At 35.6% G+C, this 24,415-nt stretch overlaps 1 protein-coding gene across 3 annotated transcripts in view; it reads left to right on the top strand.

Annotated features, from left to right (window-relative positions):
* SCAF8 (SR-related CTD associated factor 8) overlaps positions 1–24,415 on the top strand; it is a 151,973-nt gene that overhangs the window by 39,066 nt on the left and 88,492 nt on the right. For 2 of the 3 annotated variants that reach the window (XM_039707632.1, XM_039707631.1), the window contains exons 10-20: positions 545–676; positions 802–914; positions 1,400–1,593; positions 3,743–3,843; positions 5,461–5,574; positions 6,203–6,359; positions 7,499–7,629; positions 8,589–8,733; positions 9,249–9,329; positions 9,919–10,140; positions 10,774–12,487. In XM_039707632.1, the coding sequence (XP_039563566.1) occupies positions 545–676; positions 802–914; positions 1,400–1,593; positions 3,743–3,843; positions 5,461–5,574; positions 6,203–6,359; positions 7,499–7,629; positions 8,589–8,733; positions 9,249–9,329; positions 9,919–10,140; positions 10,774–12,473 (3,090 nt within the window). In that variant the 3' untranslated portion in view covers positions 12,474–12,487. Of the gene's footprint in view, positions 1–544; positions 677–801; positions 915–1,399; positions 1,594–3,742; positions 3,844–5,460; positions 5,575–6,202; positions 6,360–7,498; positions 7,630–8,588; positions 8,734–9,248; positions 9,330–9,918; positions 10,141–10,773; positions 13,165–24,415 lie in introns of those variants that run through there. The other variant, XM_039707630.1, reaches the window with a different exon arrangement.

Genomic DNA, 24,415 nt, shown 5'->3' with positions numbered 1-24,415 from the left:
TTATTTTGTTAGATCTTTTGAAATTGCCATGTTGACACAAATGACATAGCCTCCTCTCTTGTTTTTCAGTAATTGCTTCTCTGAAATCATTCACTAGTTAAAAAGTTCTGGCTAATGTTGATACTAACACAATAAAAATATTTGCAATATCAATTGAACTAATTAAAAATAGTTGAATTGGTATTGCAAATATTTTTATTGTGTTAGCACCAACATTTATTAATGCACATGCATGGGGGACAAGTGGGTGTCTTTCAAGGTCACTGTACATATGGCTACATTTGTCCTGTGAATTTCTGTTTTGAAGCAGTGAATTGTATATTCTGTAGTTTTGTTATTTAGGAAATAGATGCTAATCTTTTGTAATCAGAAATATTAATTATTTCGAAGTTTTGTGTTTAAGGATGATACCATAAAAAAATAAATGAATGGATTGATTTCCAGTTTAGCTTTCATATTAATGAGAAATGGGAATATTATTTTTGTATAATATTACATATGTAGTTGCAAGGGGCTTTATGGTATATTATTAACTGTTATTTAGGCAAGCCCTGAGGAGAATCAAGAAGGAAATTTTGGTTCAGAGCACTCGGCATCACCATCACAAGGGAGTAGTCAACAACAGTTTTTAGAAGTGGAAGCAAATGTAGATGATTCCATGGATATTCAGCAACAGGTAAAACTATTTAAAATATTATTATAGAAATTGAAAAGAAAACACAAACTAACACAATTCCAAGTCATATGTATTGTGAGTTAATGTATTAAGTGTTATTGAACATCTTTTATGTCTGATCTCAGGACATGGATATAGATGAAGGTCAGGATATTGCTGAAGAAGAGATTTTTGAACAAGAAGAAAAGAAATCAGCTGTTCGTTCAAGATCAAGAACTCGTTCAAGATCTCGTTCAAGGTTTTGTAATTACCTTGTATTAAGTAAAGGAAGCTTTTCTGAAAAACAGTTGCAATTTGTGATTGTCTGTCCTAATTCATTATTTTCCAGAATTGTCATAAGCAGTTTTGGCAATGAAAAGACATGTTCATTAAATATTTGTGTGTTAGACGCAGACTTTTGGTATGACAGTTCATTTGCCATGTGGATGATTTAACTGAAATTTTTTAAGACCTATTCAGGTTACAGAAATAACTAGCACTAGCCAGCTGGACAGGCTTTCTGTGCCAGAGAATTAGTTACTGTAGATACAGAACATTTTGAATGTTTTGTTTTAAGGTGTAATTCTGTTCCTCACCCAAATGGCATTAAGTTTATTTCCTGAAGTAGTTCTAGTGAATATAATGGAAATATCTGTGTAGTGCCATAAATTTACAGTTAAAAGACAAATAAGTGAGAGTATTTTTTTTTTTTAACTCAGCATACTAAAATTAAGTATTTTGTAGGTCACCAAGAAAACGAAGGTCTAGATCACGATCTGGTTCTCGTAAGCGGAAACACAGAAAACGTTCACGCTCAAGATCAAGAGAAAGGAAGAGAAAGTCATCTCGGTCATACTCCAGTGAAAGAAGGGCTAGGGAAAGGGAAAAAGAACGTCAGAAAAAGGGATTGCCTCCTATACGATCAAAAACACTAAGCGGTATGTAGCACCTGCCTAGTGCTTTAATAATGTAGGATTAATTGGAAAAAAGGCTCTGTTTTCATTGGCAGAACAAGATTTATCTTGACTACTATATATTTAATTTCTGATGTTTCTTGCAGCTTAGGTACATCATATGATCTTAGACAACAAGTATCATACTCTTCTACTGATGTCTTTAGTCACACTTGCACCACTGATTATGCTTCTAAACAGAGAGCAGCAAGGGCTGTCTCTGTTACAATCTTTTCTCTTTAATGCTGTCTTTAACTTGGCATTTGAATGTGTCCAGCAGTTGGTCTGAAAATTGTTAAAATGTTAAAGTGTGTGGTGCACACGTCAAACGAACACTTTGGTGGAAATCTTAGAGGCCTGGGTTTTAAAATGTTTACATTGTTTTTTAAATAGATTTTCAGAGGAATGTAGCACCAAAGCATGTGGAATTTGCTGGTGTAAGACAGACCATAATGGTGGTATCTTAAGAAAGTACTCAAAAATCAAGTGGATTTCAGCTTCTGCAGAGTGCTGCTGTGTACTGCTTTCATTTCCACAGAGAATTTACATACCAAAAAAAAAGGAAGGTAGTAAGGAGAAAAATAACTTCCTCCACCCGGTTTCTTAAATCAAAGGGAATGTATTTTGAGAATTTAACTTTGTTCAGATAGGTTATAAATGGTTTTTTATATAGTTTTGCATTTATCTTGTGTGTTAGAACTATATGGTTTATCTGACAAGAAAGCAGCTCACAACTCATTTTTGCAAAGGAAAGAATGTTCTGTTCTCTTTACATTAATATTTTATATCATTCCAAGGTGACTTTAAAGTGGGGACTGTATTACAGTTTAGATGCGCTTTTTTTCGCCCTTCTTCTCTGGTTTTTTTCACATGAAAAGAGACAAATTGGTTTTGTGGTGTAGATTTCTCCCAGAAGTCTACAAGGCAAGGGATCTGTAATCAGAATGGTTGGGAGCTGGGAGACAGAGATGTTAAGTAACCTAGCAAACAGCAGCAGCATTTGAGGTCCTGTGAAATTTAGAGGAGATATTAAGTAGGCTCAGTGAAGTGTGGAAACTTTGGGGGGTAATTTGGGGAGTAAGTAATTAAATAAATAATTAATTCACCTGACAAGTGTTCATGTTCATGAAATTTGTTCAGTGACAGCCACTATTACTTGTTGAGATCTAAAGAATTGTTTCCTGGAGCTTGACACCATCTACAGGCATGTAAGGAACAAGTTTTGTTCAAGAGAAATCTTACAACTGGTCATTCTCAGCACCGCAGAGTACTATGTCAATTGAAAATGTCAGTTGACAGAATGCACAGCTTTGGTTTCCATTTTGGTGCACCAGGATTGGTACAGAAAGGAGATGTGATGTATCAAGATAATGATGAAGAAAGAATGTTTCCTTGGTAAAGGATAGGGCAGACCAAGAAATCCAAGCTATACATGTAGATTGGACAGTATTTGGAAGACAGAGGAATTGGAACCATGTACATATGGGAGAAAGAAGTCTTAGCTCATGTCAGTAAGTGTTTGTGTTTGGCGAGATTGGGAGGACATTTGGAAGGCAGGGATCTGGGCTTGTGGTGGAATTGACAAGAATCAGCAGTATCATGCATGTCTTCAGCCTGACTGGCCTCAGATAAATTTCTTTCCAGATTGTTGCTCATGGTAAATTAATAGTATTGTTGCTATTTTCAGGTGAAAATGCAGTGCATAATACCGCTGTATTAAGTTCCATCTGTAATACATTTTTATCCAGTTAGAACTTAGTCTCACTTTTTTAAAATTGATATGAATCCTAAAGGCATGGGGATTTTAATGGAAAGTAGAAGAAAAATGTTTTGGTTTTTTTCCAGAAGTAATTATAATTCAGTTTACTGTAGCTGATAATCTACAGAATTTTATGGTTTTATTTCTATGAAAACAACTATTTTGTTTGAAAGAAAATGAAACAAAAAGAATGAGTGCTTGTGGTGAATATATTTGATGTTGTTTAACCCTTTATCATTTTTGTTAATGTATTCAATCTCTATATAGTAAGTAATAGATTTACCATTCCTGGGTTTTCAGCAGTGATTCATGCTATAGAGTATTTCATAAGCTAACATTGAGTATTTTGATTGATGTGAATGTGTCTCTTGACAGTTTGCAGTACTACTCTTTGGGTAGGTCAAGTAGACAAGAAGGCTACACAGCAAGATTTAACAAACTTGTTTGAAGAATTTGGACAAATAGAGTCAATTAATGTAAGTAAGCATGTTGCTATGGTTTTTCAGCAATGTTAGACTAGAAACTTTAGCATGTTTATGTCTCTGAGTTCTTTACAGCTGCTTAAACTTTTATTTAGGAGACTTTACTATCACAGTTAAAAATTGTGGTCATGGCTTTGCCACCTGGTTTTGATCTACTCTGTTTTGTAGCACTAAAGACAGTACACTTCAAGGTAAAAAGGTTCTAGCTTGCTAAGCTCTAGCACTCTATGCAGTTTTTAAACCAGGTTTAACCAAAAAGTTATGGTTGTTCTGGTTTAGTGATGTGTCACGGAGCAGGTATCATTTTTCCTTGACCTAAGGACACCTATAATGTGTATCCACATTGTTTTTGGTTACTTTCCAAACAGAGGATTCCTTAAGTTGAATCCTTCTCAATAAAACATTTAGAAGAAAAGAAATTCTACTCTAAACAAACATGTATTCTAAAATGTGACAATTAAAAAGATGCTTGTAATTGGGACATACAGTTCTCATTACTTAGAGTAATTTAGAGTCAGGTGTTTGGAGTAGTACCTCAGTTGCCTGTAATTCAGCTTCAAAGAAGGTATATTTCTCCTAAAACAGCACATCTGCATGAGAGAAATCTGGCTTTTCCTTTTGCTTCAGCAGTTCTAAAATGCTTCTTGTGCAATTTCATTCATTTCAGATGAAACTTTTACTGTTTTCCTGTCATGTTAATATATTCAAATATGTAATTAATAAGGAATACTTTTTTGTGACTTTAGAGAATCTTCTAAAAAGTTTCACAAGTGAAAAAGCTAGCCTCATAGCCAGCTATTTAAACCTCATTTTGATTTGTAGGGGCTATTAAGGAAAGCAGTGTAACAACTATACATGTCCCAGTGCCTGTTATATTTCAAAGGCAAACCATATTATGGATAGTTCATCCTACACATTCCACAAAGCTTAAGTAACTGGAATAACAACATATATCGTAATGCAGGTCTCAGAAATTATGTTTACAGTCTGTCATCTTACAAGTTTGTTATGTTGCTATGTGCATTTAAACAGTGCAAAAGTACACCAAGATTTTTGACTAAAAGGGATGTAAGCAATTGTCATACATGACAATTTAGCTAGCATAAGCTTGCAAAGATTACATGCTATGTCATACAGTAAATAAAACATGCTATACATACTTCAGTACAGTAAAACATTAGAAAAAAAAAATCACATTCAGGAATGAGGAGACTACCCTTTAAAAATGCAATATATTTTAATCATTATTTTGCTCCTCTGTGAGAGGTTATTGCTCAGCTCACAGAGAATCTGGAGCTTAAGAAGAGGTATGCTTTTATGATGCTGTCATAATGCAGCTCCCAGTCTGCTCCTTGTTCAAATCTTTCATGTCATTAATAACACTCATTCTTCAGCTTGCTGCTGCTTCTTGAAAATGTTGTAACTGATGTAGCCTGCCGGTATCACTCTTAAGTTTTCTCCATACCCAAACTTGTTAATATGGCCGATTAAGGTAACAATTGTTTACAGTGTAAGCCTTTCCTTCTATAGTATTAGTATTCAGTTAGTGTTGTTACATAATCTGACGTACTGATTTTCCTACTTTTTAAGACCACTGCTGTTTTTCCATAGATGATACCCCCAAGAGGATGTGCTTACGTCTGTATGGTACATAGACAAGATGCATATCGTGCTCTTCAGAAACTTAGTTCTGGGTCATATAAAATTGGATCTAAAATTATTAAGGTAAGGTGATTTTAATCTTAAGGATGCTGTCCATTTCAAACACAATACAGTTCTACTATTATGGTTTGTCTTTTAGCAGCTGTTCATTCAAATGTACAATGTGGAGAAGAAGAATGAAACAGTGAGGTGTTACCTGCTTTCTCTCTGTATAAAATGCAGCTTTTAACAGACAATATGAAAGATAGAAAAATTACTTGATCTTTAGGAAACACCTGGACCATAATTTATATCCATACAGCCTAAGTCCTGTACCTGACCGTTTGGGTCACTTAATATTAAATTTTATAGTAGTCTTGGAGTTAAGTATTTTGTTAGGTGTTACAGGTGTTTCTTCTACCTGCTTGATACTTCAGGGTAAGTCATTGAAATGTATTTTTAATTTCCCCATATATATGTTAGGATTAAGGTAGAACAAATTTAAGCTTTCTAATGATCATACGTATACTTGTTGTAGAGGCCAAGTAAACTTCTTGCAGGTTCATTTAAAATCCAAACATTGTTAAAACTTTTGATTAATAGATGCTGAGGATTGATGTGCAGTGAGAGAAACTTGAAGGAAATAATCTGAAATATTCTGTTCCCAGGTTATATTTTTTAACCAGACTGTCTGATTGGGTTTTATTTTCAGATTGCTTGGGCTTTGAATAAAGGTGTGAAAACTGAATACAAACAATTCTGGGATGTGGATCTGGGAGTTTCCTATATTCCATGGGAGAAGGTGAAATTAGATGATTTAGAGGGCTTTGCTGAAGGTGGCATGATTGACCAGGAAACAGTAAATACAGGTACAGACATTAACAATTCTGATAGTTAGACAATGTGTTTATTTTGGTAATTGCAAATTCTCAGAAAATATATTGTTTGGAAAATACATAGTCTTTTTTCATTTGCTTAGATTATTCTGGCTCTTTGTTTACAATATAAATGGCACTGTAATAATGAAATCTAGATTTTCTTTTTAGATTAATCAACTAATTTTAGTTTTAATTGATTGTCATGACAATGAAGAACTGGTGGCAGAGGATAATTAGCTTAGGCCAGTTAATAAAGGTTAGCATATTTTAAGAGGTTTGAACTTCTTGTGCCCTAGTATGAAGTATTAATTTGTGTAGAAATTGTTATCTGCTTGTGATTAGGAAAGTCTTACATTCTGGTAAAAGACTTAAGTTGAAATTAGAACTTCTCCTGATAGGCACAGCTTAGCAGAACCTTATGGTATTTTTTCCATAAATTCAGAGAGACAGGAAAACAAGTAGTGTTAGCCCTTATTCCAAAACCCAACTGAACAGTTTGTTAGGTTTATTAAAGATTTACTTGTACTGTAATTTCTTGAAACAGATCTATACTCAAATAAACAGTAGATAAAGACTTTTACAGTAGTGACAGTGATTCTTCAGGTCAAAATACAATCTTGCTTTGAGTGCAAATTGAGTATAAATGACAAAAATTAAAACATGTAACATTACTGAAATACATTCACTATGTTACACTTAAAGAACAAAATTCTTGAAGAAATGGCAAATGGAAGAAATGGAGGTTGTGGTGAGGTTTGTTTAATGTCAGGATTCTTCCTCATTGTACAGTTGCCAAGTGATAACATATTAGCTACAGGAGTTTTTAAAAAACAGGAGCATGCTCTATATTGCAAATTGTTAAGAGAATGATTGGTGAAAAAACTTGGCAAGTTTTGAAAAATCAGTTTGTATGCAGGCAAAATTAAACAGCATTGCAGGTAGATAAAGGTGTTTTGTTCTTTAAAATGCACAAAAATAATTGCACTCATTCTTTTCAAAATAAATGTGAGGGCTATTTATAATGAATCTATATAGATACTAGATTCAAATTTATTGTTTAAGAAGGAAGACATCTAAACAAAAATAACACATTAATTATCTTTTTATAATAAAATACATCATTTTTAAAGAGTGGGAAACAGCCAGAAGCTCAGAAGCTGCTAAAGAAAATACTCAAACGACGCAGAGTGCTACAGTTGATAAGAGTACCGTTATCACAACACAGACAGAAGCTTTCACACAACCAGTCACTATGCTGCAGGTTGGTATTGTCTGAGTTTGCAAAAGCCACACAGAACTGGTGGGCAGACTTTTTATTCAATACAGGTAAACTTAAAGGCTGAGTTTAAGTGAAAAATATTTTTGATTTAAGTCCTGCATCCATTAGTGTTCATCTCTGAAATATTTTAGTTGCCATGCATAATAGTTGCCATGCATAATCTTTAGTTTCATGCAGTTGCTTAACAAGTTTTGTACTTATATTATTATTGGTTTATCTTTCTACATGTGTATAGACATTTCCAGTTGTTGAACTGACATAAAATTATATATATGTTAATATATTTGCATTTACTTGAATTCAATTTTGGGCTTTTTCCTCTTTGCAAAAACTGTCTTCAGTCTTCCCATCTCAGCTGTCTCCTAATATACTCTGTGATCAGTATATATTTAAATATACATGTATATATTGCATTTATACTGTTTCTAATTACATCATTGTAAATATAATGCACTGTAACAAAATGCATAGCTCAAACAGAAATTCAAAAGATAATAAATAATTTCCAGGATTTCATCAGGATTATTAGCCTTGTAATTACGCACACTAAACTTAATTTTCCAGTACTGTTCTAAAATAGATAAGCTTTTCTAGACACTAGAATCACTGTTTTCAAAGTGCCCCCAAATTGCTACACTATCTGTATTTTTCTTCCTTTTCTCTCTCTGCATTTCTGCATTCACCCCTCTGTGATAGGTACATTTTTATTCTTGAATAGACATAGTGTTAAACTGTATTTTCAGCTGTGTGAGAATGAAGTAAAGATAATATAGGATTCTTCCAGTGTCCTTGTTTGTTCATAGAGTACCATTTCAGAGTGCAATCTAATTCTTCGGTGTTTGGTACATTTAGTGCTTGGTGTCAATTGCAGTTAGATCAGTTTAATATCCTTGAATATTCTTAAATATTGAAGCTGCTTGTTTTTCTTTCCATGAAAAAAGATTCCAGTAGCTCCAGCTGTGCCTGCTGTTAGCTTGGTTCCACCTGCGTTTCCTGTCACAATGTCTGTCCCTCCTCCTGGTTATAGCCCAATTCCTCCTCCACCCTTCTTGAGAGCAAGTTTCAACCCTTCACAGCCACCTCCAGGTAAGTCAGTAACAATGAAATGCAGTGTGTAATGAGCATAGGCAGTTAGTATGCCTCTGTGTACATCAAACTTTTCTGTCAACTACTGGTTACTGTCTGAGTGAGTTGGCCTTTGACTCCTAAATTACGTACTAGATTAAAATTACTTTTATCTAACTTGGTATTATTTTTACCAGTGTATTCTGTTGAGAAGAAGAATCACAGCTTTCTACCTTTGTGAAAATGAAAATTTAAAAGTACTTAAAATCAATGTCCTTCCTTTTGAAAGGTTTGAAACTCTTGATTTTCTTCTTTGGATACTACTGGTAGATACCACTTAAAGATGCACCTGCAGATCATCTATAGTGAAGATGGGGTTGTTTTTGAAAACAATAACTACTGTTGCCTCTTCCTATTAATATGTTGTTTGCCAGTGTACAGTAGCGCAGCTTTTTGGGATAAATAATGTAGGCAGTCTTTTACTGCAAAACTTTATTTGCTTTTCATGCAATCATTTGTCATTTTTTTCCATGTAGGTTATATGCCTCCTCCAGTTCCACCTGTTGTCCCACCACCTGTTGTCCCACCACCTGTTGTCCCACCAGTTGTTCCAACACGTAAGTTTGATTGCTCTAACAATTGTTTGTGTGTGATGAAAAGTTTACTTTCTTTATTAACTCCTTGTTATTTAATCATAAGTTAATTCTGTGTAATGGGAAACAGCAACACAGAAGTTGTTGTTTAGCTGGTTTAAGCAGGCATTGAAGAAAGACTTACAGAGCTTATAATGTAGACTGAAAAATTATACCTAACATGGAGTTAAGTTGCAAATTGTTAATTATTTGTATGCCTAGTTCAATATTTGGACCTTTCTAACACATGTAACTATTACTGGAATTATTTGGTTTTAGTCACTGAATAATATATAATAATTTATTTTAGTTTAGCATTCTAACTGTATTCATTTAATATTTAAAGATATGTTAGAGTACTGATTGCCTAGGTTTGCCTGCAGCTCATGATCTCTAGAAAAAAAACCCTAAATATTACATTGCTGATTAAGGATAAAAAATTTATTATCAAAAAATGTACCAGTGAGGGTAATTAATTTCACTTCTTCTGATTTATCGGCATGACTTCTACCAAACTAAATTTGAAAGTTTCACTATATGATTACTGTGATACACTTCTGTTATATCTCTACAGCTTTAGTACAGCCACCATTACCAATTGCACAAGAGACGATGAAGGATGTTCCTTTCACTGGCCTTGTTCTACCAGTTGGCACAGTTACTAGCAATCTAGCTACTCCAACATTATCAGCTGGAAGTGTTTTTAATCCCCTACCAATCAACAAACCAGAATCAGATGACAAAGGACCACATCTTACAGACCTTCAGATTTCTGCCAGTGAAAACAATAGATCTGGTAAGATATGTTTTCATTATATGATATGATCCTGTACAGAAAGCATCATACTCTGAGAGATTTTTGCAAATCATAGTCCATTGAGCTAGTAACTACAGATTAGGAAGTTTTGGGCTGGGTAGGGCATCATTCTGAATTTAATTTGGGGAAGTCGTGAGAGCCATCTTTGTCATCATCTGATCAATGATTACTAGCAGCTTATGCTCAAATATGTTTTTCTCATAGTCTCAGGAAGTAAAGCTGAGTCTGGGAACGCATCAGAAACTTCTTAAAAATGCAGTTTGATTACCCAAGTAGAAATGGAAAGGAGCAGTTGAGGGTAGGCTAGTATAGCATCTATAGATCTTCATCAAAGATTTTAATAGTTTCACTGCATAAATTGGGTGATGGCTTTGGGGTTTGTTAATTTTAAGCTCCTATACAGACTTTACTATGTAGAGACATTAATTTCTGTGGCATAATGTCTATTTATCACCAATGTGATTGAAATAATATATATTAGTTATAGAAACTAGGACAGACCTTGTCAGCAGTATCATCACTGCATGCATTACCTGAACATGGATTAAATTGTATTTTGTGTTAACACTGGTATTTTTTGTTAATTGGTTTTTTTTTGTCACTGCATTTCAGTGCAAAGTGATGTCTCGAGTACCTCTGGACTTGGAGGAGTGCAGCCATCCAGTGTCTCAAGCAATTCTGGGCTTACTGGAGAAGGGCCACCATCCACTGTCTCAAGTAGCTCTGGGCTTGCAGGGGGAGTACAGCCACCCAGTGTTTCAAGCAGCTCTGGAATTGTAGGAGGAGTGCAACCGCCAACAGTTTCCAGCAATTCTGGTCTTGCAGGAGGAATGCAGCTGCCTGCTGTCTCCAGTAGCTCTTCTCTTGCTGGCGGGATTCAGCCAACTAACGCCTCAAGTAGCTCTGGACTTATGGCTGGAGTGCCACCACCAAATGCCTCAAGTAGCTCAGGGCTCCTAGCTGGAGTTCATCCACCTGGTGTCTCAAGCAGCCCTGGCCTTCTGACAGGAATGCAGCCACCCAGTGTTTCCAGTAGCTCAGGAGTTCTGGCAGGAGTACAGCCACCCAGTGTTTCAAGCAACTCTGGGCTTCTCATAATGCCACCACCCAACGTTTCAACTAGTTCTGGACTTATGGGAGTGCCACCACCAAATATTTCAAGTAATTCTGGACTTCTGGCAATGCAGCATCCAGCTGCAGTTCCAAACATGCCTCATTTAAATATCAGTAATCAGAGAATGCCAGGAATGCCTCTTATAGATATCCGTCCAGGCCTAATGCCCCATTCGCCTGGACCAAGGTTTCCATTGATGCAGCCAGGAATGCCACCACAGCGTACTATTCCTCCTCCCGCAATCCTTGATCCATCTCTTCACCCACCACCACCTCGAGGTCCTTTTCCTCCAGGAGATATTTTTAATCAAACAGAAAGACCTTTTGGAACACCAGGAAGACAAAATATTGATAATATTTCTAATCCAGAGAAAAGGCTACCACTTGGAGGTGATAACATTCAACAGGAGGGGGACAGAGATTATCGCTTTCCTCCAGTGGAAAACCGAGATAATCTTAACAGACCATCTCCAGTGGATGTCAGAGATTCTGTTGGACGACCACCAGTTGATCCAAGAGAGGGTATAGGAAGGCCTCCAGTAGATGGAAGAGAACACTTTGCTAGACCACATATAGACATGAGAGAAAATTTTGGAAGACCAGGTATAGATAACCTTGGCCGAAGAGAGCATTTTGGTTTCAATTCAGACAAGCACTGGGGACAGAGAGGAGATTATGATGAAAGAGAGCACCATGCCTTCCCTATTTATGGTGGCCCTAAAGGCTTCCATGAAGACAGAGAGAGGTTTCGGCATGTAAACTATAGGTTTGATAGTAGAAGTGGTCCCAGTTGGAATAGAGGATTTGAGCAGGATGCTCACAGAGATTTTGATGACCGCAGAAGACCCTGGGAAAGACAGAGGGATAGGGATGACAGAGATTTTAATTTTTGCAGAGAAATTAATGGAAACAGGTTTGGAAGAGACAGAATGTCAAACAACTGGATCCCGCCTCCACATCCACGGGTTTTTGAGTATTTTGATGGGGCCACTTCTCAACGCAAAGCTGATAATATGCCCCAGGTAAATGGTGAAAATACAGAGACAGAAAGTCAGCCACCAACTGCACAGGTGCAGGATGATCCAGAACTTTATGAAAAACTGACATCTTCTGTGGAGATAAACAAAGAGAAGAGTGACACAGAAGCTGATATAGAGAGTGAACCAGTGGTAGAAAGCACAGAAACTGAGGGGACATAATCATCACTCAGTAGGTAAAAGATACCTTTTGTAAAGTTGTCATCTCTCTGTAATAGATAAATGGCTGACTGGACCGTAGCAGTTCACTTTTGTCTGCCAGAATTAAGTTAATCTGATGTTCATGTTCATCTTTCACTTAAATAACTGTACAACTGACTTGTATAGAACACTGTTCTTAATTTGAACATGGTAGGTAAGCGTTTTTTGCTTTTGGGTTTTTTTTTAAATTTTATTTTATTTCTTTGGTAAAACATAAACTTGCCCCCAATTGCTTTTAATTTCACAATGATAAATTAACAGCTTGTCAAACAAAGACTTCCTATGGAAGAAAATGGAATTTTTAGATACTACCCATAGTTTGGCTATCAAAATTGTTATACTTGAAAACAGGTGCTGGTGTATCTTGTCCGTGTTTTTAGGCTGCTGCAGAATTTTAAAGTATAGATAAAGCTGTGATATTTTATGTTCCTACAATTCGGCAGAAAAAAAAATGGCCCATGTTACCTTAAGGAGCATAACACAGAGATTAAAAGTGATTTTGTAAAATCTACACTATAGTCTCTGTTTTCTCTAAAGTAAGTGTTTGTGATTTGTTCCTCGTACTGCAGTGGGTTTAAAAAATGAAAAAAGTACATTTTAATGTTGGGTGCATTTTGTTTTTAGATGCCAATAAAGCATATTTGTTTGATAACAGTGTTTTAGGTATTGTATTTTTTTTAAAAACCTGCAAGCTCTAAAAACTTGGAATCAGCTACGATTATGCTTAGCCAGTTGTTGCAAAAGGTTTATATTATTTTGTAAAACCAGTGCAACAGTTATATGTGCAAGAAGCATATGGTTTTTACATCAAAGATCATGCAGTCATATTAGTTTATGTAAATAACATGTATGTAAATATCTGTGTAAACTGTTTGTAGATACCACTTCTTCTGTGCATGCCTGTGTATGTGCAGGCACTCACAGAATACTGTAGGCACTTCAATAAAATGAAAGGAATCTTTCATTTAGGTTGTGAAAATTTGCCTTTCACCTTCTTTAGGTAGTAAGATCAAACTTATTTCACTGCAGTGCTGTCAAGCTTCTGTTTATTTGCTCATGCTCATTGTTACAATGTTCTTACTACTTCTAGAAGGTGGAATATATATACTGTAAAAATATGCAGTAGTATTCCAGCTTACTTTTTAAAATGCAGATATGCATGAAGCCAAAACTTAAATGAGTATTTACATTTTTTTATTTTGTAATATATTTGGCGTTCTGGATAGATAGTGTTAGTGTTTGAGTACTTTGTGGTTAATTGATTTTAATGACTCAAAGCTCAGAAGTATTGCATGAAAAGTAAGCTGATGCTGGTCTAAAAAACCCTAATGTTTTACAAGAAATAAGAGTTGGGGGGTTGTGTTTTGATGGAATAACATTGAAGTTGAACCTCTTTTTAAATTGTTGAGATGAATTGGCTGCTTAGGTAAATTAGTAGTGCTATTCTGTCCCGTTTCACCTGCTTTGCTGCTTGTGTATCCTTTCAGTTGGAAAGGTTAAGCTGTAGGATGATGTCAGATTTTCCGTTTGTTCCATTCAAGTGCGTTTCACCAACTTCTTTCAAAATAAGTTTTGTTAAAATTCTGTGTCTGAAAACACCTCTCACTCAGTTTTAAGAAAGTTGTTTTCCTCTTGCATAAGACAATAAGGGTAGATTCTCTTACATGAATGCCCCTTCGGTAAAAGAAAAGCTTTTAGCTCAGATTAGACTTTTGATCTTTAACATTAAAGCCTTAACATGCAAGTTTTGTTTCCCCTTCTGCTTCCCTTAAAGGGGTGAAAGTATGAAAACATCACATGAGTGTAAAGCATTAGCATGCCTTTGAACCTAGAAGCAAGTTACATGTGTGTGTATTCCTCTTGCTCTGGACGGTGGGGTATTTTTTCATGCTATGTCATGGTTCAGTTTTTCAGTTCCAGGGACTCCTATTCTGGATAGTAAACAGAGAGCTTAATGAAGGTGGCTCTTGGAAAGAGTGGACTTGAATGAATTATTATCTGTTGCGCAAGTAGTAGTCATTAGGTATGCATTAAATAACCACTGCCTTGTAATGGACCTTGCTGATGTGTTTATTACCAGAACGTGTCTTGGGAGCTGAGATGAGCAATATTGAAGGTAAATGTATTGTCATGGGCAGTCTCTGGCTCAAAGAGAGACCAGTGCTGCTGCACCAGCTACTTGTAGTGTTCTGGTCAGACAGATTTGATTGTGTGAAAGCCCAAAAGTACAAAATAGCTCTAAGGATATTTTATGAACTTAAAGGGTTTTATTTCATTTTAATATGTTAAGTTTGAAAAGGCTTCAGCCATAGGCCACAGAAATAAATACTCAGAATGAAACACATATTGGCAGTAGCTTTACTTTTTAAGCATTTTGTTAAAAACTCCTGAAAACTAGAAGTTCATCTGTTGTTCTTCTAAACTGGGACTGGCAGTGTGCCAGGTTGTTCATAGTATGAAGATTTAGGTAAATTACGAGGTGAGAGTTGTTAAACAATTTGGTTGGTAGTGGTATAGAACAATGCATTTAATGAATATATTATCTTTGTTAATATCTTTCAAACATGAATAAATTGGCTACTGTACATATGTGTTACACCATCCATTTCTAAATGCTGTTTTTTGTAGAATAAAAGTTTGTTGTACGGTCTTCAGTTGCATCATGTTTACAGCTAGAACTGTTCATTTCTTATTTAAATAATGTAGCATGCAGATATGTATTACCAAAATATAGCCATACTTAGAACCTTGAAGAGACTTTATATAAGTGAAAAACTCTGGTTTCTTTATCTTGCCAGCAGGAAGTTTTAAATTTTCAGAGCTGGAGTGAAGACTTTCCTTTTATTGTAGATTAAGCCATCATAAGCCAATGTGTGCACTGAAAGGAACTGTCCTGACGCCCAGACCAATTTTTTGATGTGATTCATGGGAGTGACTTTTAATTTTTACTCTTGCAAAGGAGAGACTGAGATTGGGATGGACAGAAAGAAGATGGGGCCCAGGCATTGGGGTAGCAGTTCTGGCTTACGCTGGTTTAAAGCTTGCTGTAGTGATGAAAGGTTGTGCGTTCTAGCAACTGAAGAAGCTGATGTATGATACACATGAGTAACAGATGCATTGAAAAATACTTCAGGTAGCTTTGCAGGCAATACATTGTATTTAGGCATTCACATTTACTTGAAAACCATATGCATCAGAAAGTTGTTTGATATATTTGCCTTTTTAAACAGGCTGTGGTTTCACTGTTAGTGCATTTGAGTATAGCACTATATCCATAAAGATGAAATGTAGCCTTCATTTGCTATAAGGGTGTGATTTCTTTGCTGAAGCCTTTTCCTGTGAAGTACTGGTAGGCTTTCTTTTTATGTGTGGTACTTCCTTTTGTTACAGACTCAGGGGAATATATTCTGTTAGATTCCTTTGCTTCAGTAGAGCTCTGTAACATACCTAGAGCCACTTAAGTGATTTAAATGACTTTATGAAGTTAAGGAACTTTTAGCCTGAGTAAGTCAAGATGGGGGGTACTGTAATCAAGCCTGCAGTCAGGCATGCACAGGCATTCCTTAAGCACAGTTGAAAAATTATAAAATAAACTTATGTATAGAAGATGTTTACAAGATAAGCCAATTTATTACAGAAGTCTCTGAATATACAATTTGAGCAGTTTTGACCATATGCAAGGATATTTTCTGCTGGTCAAACTGCAAGTACTCTTGGCTTTTTCCCCTAGCTCTCACATCTTTGGGTAATTTGATTTGAAACTGTTAGAAAACTAAATGAATGAAACTAAATTTCATTCTCTGTCTTTTCAGTAATGGTGAGTTTTTGTTGCTTGATAATGGGAGAGCTGAGCAGTCAGAATAATCGAATGGTTTGGGTTGAAAGGGACCTTAAAGATCATCTAATTCCAACTCCCATGCCATAGAGGGACACTAGACTAGGCTGTTCAAAACTACATCCAGCTTGTCCTTGAACACTTCCAGGCATGGGGCATTCATAACTTCTCTGGGCAACCTGTTCTAGTGCCTCACCACTCTCACAGTGAAGAATTTCTATCTAATATAAGTCAGTACATCAGTTTAAAGTCATACTCCAGCTTTACAATTTTAAAACCTGTTCAGCATATTAGGAGTCATCAAGATAACTGGACAAATTTTTGTTATTAATTCATGTTATTAAAGAACCTTTCTTTCCCTTTTTTGTTTTTGTTGATCTTTCAGGAAAAGGATCCTTTCAAGAAAGGATCATTCTTTCCCTGTTGTGACATCTTCTGCTAATTCTTTTGAATTTTGCATTAGTCAGATTTTTCTTTCAACTTCTTTTCCACAAGTAAGCATGCACTGTGAAGCCATTACTGGTGTAAATGAGAGATTGTTTTAAAAGGCATAAAGGCAGGATGTTCTTTTTTTCATTTGAAGCTGCTTATTTGAATAAGAATGGCAAAAGCATTTTTCCTTAATTGTAACTAGTCTTACATTTTTGCTTGAAGGGCTGTCACAGTGATGTTGTTAACTCCACTTATTTGCTACAAGTTCTTTGGGTGCATGATAAATACAATTCAATTAGTATATGTACTTGATATTTCATAGTCAAGAAAAGCCAAGTAGAGCTACTAAAAAGAAAATTAATGACATGTCTTTGAGTAATAACTCACATATAGGATCTGAAAAGTGATTCTTGTCAGTGATGAGAGTCTCTTAATAGGGTTTTTGTGGAAGTTGGTAAGCTGTAAAATTGTATTTGCTTTTATTCTTTTAGTCCTGTCTTGCAAGAACTTGATGAAAAAGGGTTGTCTCATTGAATATCCTACTCTTAATATCTTTTAGATTGTCTGCTACCAAAGATTAGAGGAAGCAATTCTAGCAGTCTAAGCACTCTCACAAATGAAGAGGTTCTTAAGATGTATTTATTGTACAGTTAGAGATGAATGTGTTTTCTCTCTCCAAGAGTTTAAAGTGCACATTTCAGCACTAGCATATTAACGGTGATATTAGTTGTATCACTGGTTTACTAATCTTATTCTGTACTTTGTAATTTTTCTTTTAAAGCTAAGTCACTAGTGCTAATTTTAAATTTTCTTATCTAATGAAATCATGAGCCCTCAGACAAGGGACTACTTTGTGCTTTGCAAAAAACAGTATGATCAGAGAGCATTGTAACTTGTAAACAGGCTAGTTGAAAATTTTTTTAATGTTTTATGTTTTAATGCTACAAAATTCATCCTGAATAATTTTCTGTATGCATATCTGTTTCATAATGGATATGTGTCCGCATTAACGTGTGTTAAGGTTTCTGTTGAAATGCAGAAAAACAGATTCTTTAAAGTAGATGATGTGTTTCTCAAACAGTTCACAGGTAGCTTCACAGCCATATGGATTTGCATTCTAGAACATTACAATTGTGTGCAAGCCAGTGCAAGAAATCCTTACTAGATGAATAGGTGAAGAGTGTTAAATGTATCTAGAATTGTTAACTCAAGTGTAGGTCGGCAGGATTCACCTAAGCCGTAGTTGCAGGGACTTTGGCTCTGAATGTCACTTCCACACTAAATAGAGATCATAAGTAAAGTAGATTTTTCTTGACATCAGCAGGAATTAAGTAGAAATAAAGTGTATTTCAGTGTATAAAGTCCTTTCTAAAAGTGCATTCACCTTCATCTAGTCAGTGAAAACTCTGTCACTGCCACCTCAGTTGATCAAGGGGAAAAATATTTTGGATTTATGCTGTTTCTGAGGTAATAACATCTCATTCAGCAATGCAGCGAAATACAGTTTTAAGTGTGCCTTAAGTTTGTCCTTTTGAAAAGGACCACCTATTTCAAACTTCAGACAAAAATGTAGAGAAAGTCAATGATTTTTTTCTCTGTACAATTTGAAATTTAATTTTGGGTTCAGTGATTTTCATCCAGAAAATCTTTATCATTTCAGTTGTGCAAATACATAAATAGTAAGTGTACACTCAACTTCGAAAATGTTTACTGAAAGTTGTGCTAGTTTGTCCAGTTAATTTTCATTGTTTTTCACATGCCTGCATTACATTATTTTGTCAAGTGGTTCTATCACAGAATTCCTCTTACAGTAAGTTAGAAATACCTTTGAATTATGTCATTCAGTTGCATAAATGAGATGTTTAAATCTAGGGCAACCGTAAGTCTTTATCTTGAACCTCATGGATCTTTTGTGCAGTATGACTACCAACACAGGTAACTCACTGTTGAGGACCCTAGTGGTAAAGCTGTCTGTGATTAAAAGTAAAATACAGACAGCAAATTAAAATACTTGCTGATTGTTTTTGAATTTTGCTATTTATTAAAAGCAAAACAATGGCATCTCTCAAATTCCATGTTGATTAGAAAACACTGTATTAAAATGATGAACTTGGAGGGAAGTTGTATGAATTGATAAAATTAGTGAGGCACCCATTACTTTTGTTAGAATGTAAAACTTTGAAGTGATTAGGATAAAATGTTATTTTTACAAAATATTGAAGTGTAATTTTAAAGTTTTATGTGCATACTACTAGTAGTTTCTCTGTTTACACTTCGCATGTACTTTGTTGCTGCGATCCTTATTTCATGATCAGAAGCACTGGAAAACAGGAGAGTGGCATGAAATAGCATATTCTGGCAGACACCGAAAATACTGTACAGAACAGATCTGTATGTAAACCACTGCACAGATAATGGTTTTTCAGCAGCAATAGCTTGTTAGCCTAATTTGAAATGAGAAAAAGTACAGTTAGAAAGCATGAATAAACATTTTTTTGGGTTTTTTTTAGATTCAATAGAAGTTAATGTGTGCATTCTGATTAAGTATTTACTAATTAACAAGCAAGCAAGCATCCAAAGATTTTAAGTACTCCTGAGCATTTTTCTTACTATTGCTCATACCTCAATTAAAAATGAACACCTCCTGACCTTGTCCAAACAGCAAAAGACCCCCCTACAAAACTCAGGTAGGTGTAAATATTTGTCAGCTTACAAGGTTCTTGGAGGTACAACTTGCCACAGATGTTAATATACCTGTTTGAGTATCATTAAATAGTAAATACTTCAGATCCCAGCCAAAAGCATTATGAAGAACTATATCACTTGCAGGGAATGTGCTAAATTGAAGTTTTGGTGTAAAATCCAAGATAATTTTGTTCCTTGTTTATCTCCTAGTCCAAATACTGCCCTTGTTCAGGGTTCCACTCTGAATGCTGATTAGAAGATGTTGTGATTAATGCCTGTGTGACCTGTTCAATAAGTAATACATTCTATGTATTGCATCACTATGATACAGACACTAGTGAGAAGTTGGGAGTGATGCTGTTTAAGGCAAAGCTATCACAGAAAAAAAAGGGGAGATTACAAAATTGTGTGAATCACCAATCTCAAACATTGCTATCGAGAAATTTCTACTTAGTACAGAGATAATTACTGATTACTAGTAATTATCTCAGTAGCCATAAGAGTGCATTTTACAATACTATCCCAGTTTGACAGGTGCTGGCTGCAGCATCTCTTGCATTCTGCTATCTGCAGAAAAAAAAACAAACTTCTTGATCAAAGTTGTTACATTCTTTCATGTTATTGCTAGAGAATTTAAAATAGTGCTGCTTTAGTCTAAACCAGTATGTGTTATACAGCCTGACTTGTTTACCAGTGGGACATTACTGTTTCATTAGGTCCAGGATTTCAAACTCTGTCTGGGGTGTCTCAGTTTCTTTTTCAGGGGCCTTTACAAGAGCAGGTGATAGAAGATTATATGGTTCTAATTTCCTTGATTTTTCTACTGCCTTTAACACAAAGGCTTCTAGGGGATAACTTATTTTCCCTTTCAGATTCTCTTTCCTGTGCAAGTATTTATGAGCAGGCAGCCCTAGTAAAGATTTTATTGGGATTCTAAGAGTATGATGAAATAGATTGTATAAAATGTCTGAAAAAAATTGCAAGCACTATACTTGTCTAGTCCTGTGCTAGGAAATTCACAGAGCTCATAGAGAAAGAAAGCAAGCAAATTGAAACAACTTAATTGCATTGGTCTTATCTTCTGGCTCTCCCAAAATGATTGTACTTTCTAAGTAGATCTTTTCACTGTAGCACATAGAGCTTCCCTTTAATACATGGTCACTGTTCTTTGTTCAAAATCCATTATGTCCTCCTGTTTTCTTTTCTTCATCTGCATACTGCTTTTTTTGAAAGCTTATGTTTTATTTAAATAGCATTTTTTTCTTCAAAGGATTTTAAAAAATGAATGCACTAGGTTAATAAAGTTTTCTTATTTCATTTTAGAATGTGCTGCTTTACTCTCCTCAGTAAATTTCCTTCTCCATGAAAAGTTCTTATATTTCTGTATTAACCAGATTAGAAGTAATGAATGACATGTAAAAAAAAGAGAGAAATAAAAATTTTATTCAAAATTACATATATTTGTCATGATAGTCTGGTTCTAGCATGTTCAAGAATGTAACTAAAATGGCATTTTTCACACGTCCTAGCAGATTATCCTGTCTCTAATATGCAACTTGAAAAATTGTGCACAAGCTAGACCAGCCTCAGGAGCTGTCCCATGCAACTTGTACATAGTAGTGAATACCAAAGTCTTGATTTTTCCTTTTTCATTCCTCTCCTTGTCCCCAGATATTCTAATTATTCTTATTCAGAGTGAAGAAATTTAAGCAATCAACAGATTGGCTGAAAGCTATGAAGAATTTCACTTTTCCAGCTTGGAGAATTAATTAGTTCTAAATGTCTCTTATCTTGATACATTAAAGTAGACAAAATATGAGTCCAAAAGGAACAAATTGTGAAAGCAATTCTGTAAGTATTTCTAGCATTTTTAGGGCTAATAAGCCCGCTAAAGAATTGGAAATATTATAATTAATGGGCTGTTTTACTTAAAAATTACATTTTCTTAGTGGCCCTTCTCAAGAAATTTCATCATTATTCTTTTGTCTCACCTTTTTTTTTTTCCCTCCCCAAACCTGGGTCCTATTAAGCATCCTAGAATGCAGCTTTGAAATTACACATTTTGTCTTACAGTAACAGTCTATCATCGACTTGAGCTACATACCCCAAAACATGCAATAAATTAAATTTATTATTGTGGAACTATCAGTGTATGTTTATATATCCATCTTACACAAGCTTATGGAAAGCTTAGCTGGAGAATTTGCAGTCTACACTGTGGAAGGAAACACAGACTTCAGTATTCACTCTTCCTTTTGCTGTGCATGCTACACTTAAGGTCTTCCTGCAGCTGACACAGACTTGTTTTGTCTTCCATCTTTGTCATGTCAGAGGAGTCAGAGTTAGATATGGGAGTGTTCACATACAGATTTAACTTCACATCATCTCTGAAAATCAGTTGAATATTTAAAAATCTAAATATTTAGATGGGGTTCTAAATCTAGCTTGCTATGGAACATTTAGTTGGTTACACCAGACTTTTTACATTATTTAGTGTTTTATTTATTTAAAGTAAAGCAAAACAAAATATTGTTGCATATATAAGAAAGGTTCAGTCTTGTTGGTGGTTGATTTTTTAATGAGAGAATACAAGGTTCCCAGTCTTATACTGTAGAAAATGATGTGCTGGTGAACTGTGAAAGGCAAAACCTTAAGTACCCTGACACTTGGCTAGAAAAATACCAACCACAACCTTTCATCTCAGCTGTGAGGTAGTGCAGAGAGTGCAAATATGTCCAGGCAAACTGCTGTGTTTTGCCAGGTGCACAGCAGAGAGTGGAATAATATTGAGCCATACAGACACAAGGCCCCTGCTCATCCAGGGATTAAGATTGTCTTTCTATCTGAGCCGCAACAGTGGTATGACTACAGCAGTCTTTTTACACTGAACTTTGTCACATGCTTAATATTTATAAACAGGAGAAGTATTTAAAGTTAGTATGTTTTTCAAGGTAATAGTTTCTGCCAAATCAGATTTGTGAACCAGGGGCTCTGCTTGAAGGGAACCCAGTTACAAGCAGGAAAGATGATAAAACCACTGTAGGTTTTATCATTCTGGAGCAGAATTGTATCTAAAGATACTATAGGCTGTTCCTACTTCAAGGTCTGAAGATACTATAGGTGGCTCCTACTTCAAGGTCTCACTTGCTGGAAAAAGGCCAAAAGTTGATTTTGAAGCTTTTTGTGATTCTGACCTTCCAGAATACTCTCAGTAGGCTGATACCTCAAATACACCTTACATCTGCGTTTTCCCATTCCTCATGTATGTAATCTTGACCATGCTAGGTAACAGCCAGCACAAACATCTCATTGTCATCATTGATCCTAACAAAGATGTTCTTGAGTCTCCTCCTGTGCCCTTTTGCATCCTTCAGATGCCATTGTTAGCCATTTCTAAAGACACTGAAATAGGAAATTTAGTGTTTTTCTTTAGGAACAGAACCTCTACTGGAGTGATGAAATACTTCCCCAATTTTTATTTTCACCCTGATTTCTTTGGCAAAAGCACTTTGAAGTGAGCTGCTTATTATATTATGATTTCCAGTGTCTTCAGTGTGAAAGTGCATTTTGATGGATTTTGAAGGAACAGTTTCTATGTACTCTTACTGTTCCTCTATATTTTTCCTGCCTATATGGAGCAGTGGTGTCTAGCCAGCCACTGCAGCCTATTTCCACACCTTCTTAAGAGAAAAAGGCCAACGTGTCCCCAAAACATGCTGACACTTTCTGCAAAGGGCGCTTTCTCAGGCTGTGTGCAGCAAGAGAGGAGCATGCAAAAATAATAATCCTGCCTTTCCAGGACACCTTATGCAGTTTTTGAACCCTACTTTGCAACAAGTCTCTGGGTTTAAGAAGATGAGAGTAGCAGCTGGATGTGTTGCTCCCCTGTTTAATTATCATCTGTACTGGTGCTCAGGGACCTTACACAAATTGCCAGGTCAGCAGCTGGTTGTGCCTTTTGTGAAGGGTGGCCACTTCTGCCGTGTTTGTTCTGAACACTTGACATACCAAGTAGAGCCCTGAACTCTACTGGCACCTGTGCAGTACAGGAGTTGCTAGTTGTTTGTGACATGTGGCAAATGCTCTTTCATGTGTGCCTTTTTCTGTTGCTTCTTTAGAACAACGCTATTGCTTTTCCACTCTTTAGTTCTCTGCTGCATAAAATAGAGTTTGATGAATGCAAAAGTGGTGAGAGGAGTTCATACCCCTGCTCATGGATATGGTGAGGATCCTATACTCTATCAGAGTGCCATTAAATTTGTTTTCTAGTGGTGAAAAATTTAACAAATTTAACAAATATTTCTTCGATCATGCTATTTCTATAAAAGAACATATATTTTCTGGCTGTATAGACTGCAGAATAAGAAATTTGCATTAGTTTCTTTTTATTCTTTTACCTTTTATCTTTATACTTTGTATCCTGTGTACCTGTACATTGATTCTGTGTACAGTATGCTCCTTGGCAAAATGCATTAGTACTTTATTAACTTCCTTATCTCAAAAATTATGTTTTTTCCATCTGAATGTATCACAACCTAATGGACTTAGAGGAGGATTCAAAAATAAGCAGCCAAACAGCACAGGAACTGGAAAATCTCTTCCAGTAGGACTGAGGAATGGACTGTGGGCAAGAAAAGGAGAGATCTTTGGAGCTCAGTCACCTTATCTGTGGTTATTGATATTTTATTCTGCATTCTAAAATGATGAACACTTCTGTATCCAAATCCATAGGACGTAGCAAATTGTCAGGTGTCAGAGTATTGTAGGATTTTTCTTCTGAGAGGTTCTCTTTTTGTGAAACTCCTCTCACAAGGGCGCAAATGTTGCATTTGAAAAATTTTCTAAGCACTTGCTGATTTTGTTACTGATGCAGCAAACCTGAGATGTTATATTCCTTTCTTTAACACTTAGGTACTGATTGAAAGTGTTTTTAGAAGTGTCAGCAATGACC

Source organism: Passer montanus, unplaced genomic scaffold (assembly GCF_014805655.1).
Source record: "Passer montanus isolate IOZ18808 unplaced genomic scaffold, ASM1480565v1 scaffold2, whole genome shotgun sequence".
NCBI lineage: Eukaryota > Metazoa > Chordata > Aves > Passeriformes > Passeridae > Passer > Passer montanus.
The sequence above is the reverse complement of the archived record's forward strand: the minus strand, read 5'-3'. Positions and strand labels throughout refer to the sequence as shown.